At 37.2% G+C, this 6,000-nt stretch overlaps 1 protein-coding gene across 5 annotated transcripts in view; it reads right to left on the reverse strand.

Annotated features, from left to right (window-relative positions):
- LOC134082201 (mucin-2-like) overlaps nt 1–6,000 on the reverse strand; it is a 99,204-nt gene that overhangs the window by 92,455 nt on the left and 749 nt on the right. For all 5 annotated transcript variants that reach the window (XM_062537878.1, XM_062537866.1, XM_062537853.1 and 2 more), the window contains exon 2: nt 1,979–1,999. In XM_062537878.1, the coding sequence (XP_062393862.1) occupies nt 1,979–1,999 (21 nt within the window). The remainder of the gene's footprint in view (nt 1–1,978; nt 2,000–6,000) is intronic.

A 6,000-nucleotide genomic window follows, 5' to 3' on the forward strand; every position in this document is an offset into this window, starting at 1 on the left:
TTAGAAAATTTAAGATAATCTGCTATTTTATATTAGCCTGATTGCCATCGACTTGAAAGGCTCTGCGAGACTTTAGTCTGACCAAGAGCCTGTGCTACACGGTTTCTCCAAGCGCTTGGTTGACCCGCCTCCTTTAAGTGCCTCGATTTGCTACTGGTCGATGTCAAAGCGGTTTGCCGAGTTTAAACCAATAACAACACTCTTTCCTCTGCCTTGAACACGCCTCTACCCAGAGCCGTTGGGAGCTGCTCAAAGCTGATTGGTTCTCGACCAAAGGGGGCAGTTCCGCAGATTTGGGGAATTCAGGAATCCTTCCCGATTAGCAGTTGACCAGACCAGCGACAGCAACGGCGAAGGTGTTACGTCACTGGGAGGGCGTGCCAGGCTAATTTTATATAGCTTATAATAATAATAATAATAATAATAATAATAATAATAATAATAACAATAATATATAAAATTGTATTGTATCGTGACCATAATATCGTGTAGCCTATCGTATCGTGGATTGAGTGTATCATTACATCCCTACTTTTAACTCTTTTTAGTCGCTCTAGTCGCCCAAATTTTGCCGCTGGTCGCTTTTGTTGCTTTAGTCGCCCGTCTCAATTCAAAGTCAATTGCTTGCAATTAGCATTTTATTTCAGTTAGCCTATTAGCTGGTTTGAATTGCATTGAGCTCAATGAGAATGAAACCAGCTAATAGTTTAACTGAAATAAAACCATTATGGTACTTATTCACAAACAAAATTGATGTCCTTAAAGGTTGGATATATCCTCATTTTTTCCATTTAAGGCATTAAGATCAATTTCCAAAAGACGATTTTATACAGTCAACTGTAGCATGTGTTCCAATACTTATGGAGGTAACTGTATTATTATGAAATGTCTCCATTCAAGAAACTGATGATGAACTTGACTTACTTGCCCTATAAAACATATATTTTGACCTTTTAATTGCATTTGTATTAGGTTTTAAATACGGAAAAATCCCCAAATTACGGCCATTTTGGACGCCATCTTGAATATCTCAGAGAGCACAAGGGGGATTCACGGGGACTTTTAGTATGTTATTCCTAAAGGTATTCTGAACATATCCTGAAAAATTCAGCTTGTTACTAATTTGTTCCGGGTTTGACTCTATTTTGAGCTAATGCTCTTGGACTATTAGTGCAAAAGCAGTTTGTGTGTGTGGTTTTGTTAATTGTGTTAAGGATTTTGATAAACAGCCTACATGTAGTTTGCAAAATTGTGTTTAAGCAATTGGGAAATTATTGGGAATATATTTATAACATATCAGTGACATATCAGTAAGAAGTACTGTATCTAAGTAATATGCATGTACTACAAGTAAAGTAATTGATATCTTAAGTAATTGACCACAGATGGGTTACTGATGTTTCATCAGGCCCTGTGTAGAACAACACCAGTCGAGCAAAAGCGTGCAGTATTCATAATCATCTCTTAAAAATAATCTCACTTCATCATTTATACTGTATCTGGTTAGTTGATAACAAATAGTCTCACTTCATTATTTATATCTGGTAGTTGATTAAAAATAGTCTGACACCATCATTTATCTTTGGTAGTTGATTAAAAATAGTCTGACACCATCATCTATCTCTGGTAGTTGATTAAAAATAGTCTGACACCATCATTTATCTCTGGTAGTTGATTAAAAATAGTCTGACACCATCATTTATCTCCGGTAGTTGATTAAAAATAGTCTGACACCATCATCTATCTCTGGTAGTTGATTAAAAATAGTCTGACACCATCATTTATCTCTGGTAATTGATTAAAAATAGTCTTATTATAGTAATGCTTGAGGAAATTGCACTCCGTGGGATTGTATGTGTGCTCATTCACCAGCCCCATTATTGACTCTCTCTCTCTTTCTCTCTTTCTCTCTCTCTCTCTCTCTCTCTCTCTCTGCCTGTGTGTGTGTGTGTGTGTGTCTGTGTGTTCCTATACTCACCATTCAGCTGTCCAAGGCAACCTGAGTAACAAGAACAAGATTATGCTAACAGTCTGAGCATGTACAGTATGTATGAAATATCAATAATCACATCAATCAATCATATGTTTCAATCAATCCATCAATCAATCAAACACATCATATCATATCAACATCATGTTGAAGACCCAAACAGGCAGTGCTAAGTTAACCAGTGTAACTGACGGAAACAGTGCTAAACCAGTGTAACTGACAGAAACATTGCTGGCACAAGGCAAATGAAGCAGTGTGTGCTACAATCAGGATGCTTTGTAAAATGTGAATGCTATGATTTACAAGTCATGTAAACTGTATATTTAATTGAGAATAAATTGTACCGTATCTGAGAAGTACAGATGCATTTGAAAACTAGAAAAGCACTCAGAGAGCGCAGACCTTCGCCTGTATCGTTCTTCCTAGATTGTCATACATTTGAACCTAAACTATTCCGATCGCCACCACGTGGCCATACCATTATACCACTAAGCGAAACACATAAACAGCTCCGGAATCCCGACGGTGTTACAGATCACTCCCAAAATGTAATAGTTTCTTCCTTGGGTCATGTCTGACCTTCCCTGAAAATGTTCTGAAAAATCCATCCATCACTTTTTGAGTTATCTTGCTAACAGACAGACAGACAGACAGACAGACAGACAAACAAACATACGGTCCCCGATGAAAACATAACCTCCTTGGCTGAGGTAAAAATGAAATATTTAAAAGTCCACTGCCTGGCATAGCTGATTAGAGCTTGTTTCAGGTTGACATTTCCGTATCATGAATTCTTGTTTTGGTATTCTTCATTTGAGATTTTTGAATTCCATGAGCTGTAAATCATAATTATTTGAAGAAAATAAAGTGAATTATTGAATCTAGTAATTTAATGAATCACGATTATGTGAAGGGTTACACATGTTGTATCAAACTGCAGACGTATATCAAGAAATTAGCAAGGCAAAATAACACAAGCAATAAAGGTTTAAAAGTGCAATGCATTCAAAGTCTATTCTCAGGAAATAAGCCCTCTCTTTTCTAAAATCTCTCTTTAATGATCTCTTTAACCCTCTATGGTACGCATTATGATCTGAGGGGGCAAGATTTTTTTTGGAATGTTTTTCCTGCTTAGAGATAGTCACTTTAACATAATTAGTGAAAATTTAAAAAGATATTTTTGTTATTTTATTTTTTATAAAAATGTTGCCTGTAGGCAACATTGTACCAAAATGGAAAAGGTTAAACTATGTATGTTTTCTTATACAAAAAAATAAGGAATATTTGTTTCGAACATATTTTTATATAGCCAGAGACATAGAAAGCATTGCATAGAAAGCAAATTATGTAGTAGTTTACACCATAATATTATCTATTTTTTGCAAAAGTATATCATTTTCACCCGTTGCCCACAGGCAACATTGTACCACGGTGGAACACTATCATAATCAAACCAAAATATGTTCAAATAATCATGAATATTATTTTAAGTGACTATTTATTGAATATAAAAGTAGAAAATGAGTGTTACAATGAGTAAAAAACACCCTCCAACCCCTCAATTATATAAAGTATGGCCTACTGTGATTCCATTACGGTACAATGTTGCCTGTGGGCAACATGCAGATTTTTGCTATTTTCTAAAATATACATTATTTTATATACATACAACTTTTTGAAAATACATCAATGCTTGTCAATGAAGGCTGTCATTTTTTTTTGAAGGATGCAAACCTGAGGGAAATTAGTGAAATTCACACTTTTCTAGGGTGAAAATATGACACCCAGCCAAACGTGTGCATGTGCTGTAAGAAGCAGGGGGTCAGGATTTGACTGATTAGCTTCGCCGATTAGCAAGGCACTTCCTCGTCGCCATTTTCCAGAATACATCATGTCCGGTGCCGTTTCTCCTCATGCTGATCAGATGCTGATTGGTGGCTGTTCCACTCTCAGCTCATGCACGAGCTTAGTGTGGGCACGAGCTCTCCTTCTGTACCTTACGTCAATCAGTAACCTGCCACTTAATTGGCTAAGCAAAACGGCACCGGAAACAAGCCCCTTGAAACGCCATGTTGAAGCCTGAAAAAATCGTTCAATTTTGGCATTTTTCACTAGCATTCCCATTGAAATGAATGGGGGCTGGACTTGTTCACTTTCTCCAGTTCTTATAATACCTCCATGGTAAGAAGGGTCAAACTAGCAGCCTGTGAGTCATGTGACCATTATTCTGCATTTCCATTGGTTAGTATTGAGTTGTCCAGTTCTTAAAGTGGTATTTACTTATTTAAAGGATGCCTCATTTTATTACAACAAGGCAAAATAGGCTATGTTGCCTACAGGCAACACCGGTCCATAATAGTGTCATATGTGTTGCTTCAACAAGGTATGTGTAGCTATGAACATTTATGGGAACATATAACATTTAGGTAACATACAGTATAATAATGATAGCCTGTGCTTCGCTGATCATAATTATTCAAGCAAAAGTGGGACTGGACTTATGACACAGCATGAGGAACGAATGAAACATATACTGTACATGAGGCCTACAATTTTTCCCGAAATTTTGTTTCGGCACATTTGACAACAGCCAGCTTATATTTCAAATCATACTTATTGTTTTTGCCGCCATGGTGGTAGGCTATTGAAAGAAACGAATTTAGAAAAGAAGAATGTTAGTGAAACTTTTTGTTTTGATGCCAGTATTAAATGAACAAGTATAGACTTACCGTCAACTTATTCTCATGACTAGATAAAATATTTATTTATTTTATTAATATGAAGTGAATGATGTTAGAGATAGAATAGGCATAGTCCATATCGAAAAATTCAGAACTCCAGTTTTCACCATCACAGCCTTTATCAGTGCAATCTAATCCAAGTGTTAGCGTGCGCAGTCTACACCATAGAACTGGCTTAGACAGACAATCTAGCGGGTTTTAAGATATTGAATATCTTAGCTTATCAAAGCTAAACAACTAACGATAGGCTTCCATTTAGGCCTTTATTTATCCAACCTGTAGCCACACCAGGCAGGTAAAAGAGACAGGGGTCTAATCGGGCGAGCAGCTTTTACTTGAAATTTTGCGGAAGTTGTTTCCCAAATCCAAACAAGGATCCAAACATTTACATTTAGTCATTTAGTTCACACTTGTATTCAAAGAGACTTTTTTAAAAAAAAGGAACAGCGAGAAGGGCATGTTAGTGCAGCAAACAGCACTGCTCACATGCAATAGAATGCCAGTACAAGTGAAATTAAGTCAAGGAAAGAAGGAGGAATAGTCAGGGTAGAGAAGAAGGTGTGAAGTATGCGCTAGATTAAGTATGAACAGGTGTTAGTGGTGCTAAGAGGAATAGTAGAGAAGATGGTTGAGGTACGTGCTAGATAAAGCATGAACAGGAGCTAGAGCTAGAGGGACTAGTCTGGTCAGGGTACAGAAGAAGGTGTGAAGTATGCGCTAGATTAAGTATGAACAGTTATTACAGGGAATAGTGGAGAAGAATGTGTGAAGTATGCGCTAGATTAAGTATGAACAGTAGTTATAGGGAATAGTGGAGAAGAATGTGTGAAGTATGCGCTAGATTAAGTATGAACAGTAGTTAGTGGAGCTAGAGCTAGAGGGACTAGTCTGGTCAGGGTAGAGAAGAGGAGTGAGGTACGCGCTAGATTAAGTATAAACAGTTATTACAGGGAATAGTGGAGAAGAAGGTGTGAAGTATGCGCTAGATTAAGTATGAACAGTTATTACAGGGAATAGTAGAGAAGAAGATGTGAGGTATGCGCTAGATTAAGTATGAACAGGTGTTAGTGGTGCCTAGTCAGGGTAGAGGTTGAAGTATGCGCTAGATTAAGTATGAACAGTTGTTACAGGGAATAGTAGAGAAGAAGATGTGAGGTATGCGCTAGATTAAGTATGAACAGTAGTTAGTGGTGCTAGAGCTAGGAGGAATAGCCACGGTAGAGTGAGGTACGCGCTAGATTAAGTATAAACAGTTATTACAGGGAATAG

Source organism: Sardina pilchardus, chromosome 1 (genome assembly GCF_963854185.1).
Source record: "Sardina pilchardus chromosome 1, fSarPil1.1, whole genome shotgun sequence".
Classification (NCBI taxonomy): Eukaryota; Metazoa; Chordata; class Actinopteri; order Clupeiformes; family Clupeidae; genus Sardina; species Sardina pilchardus.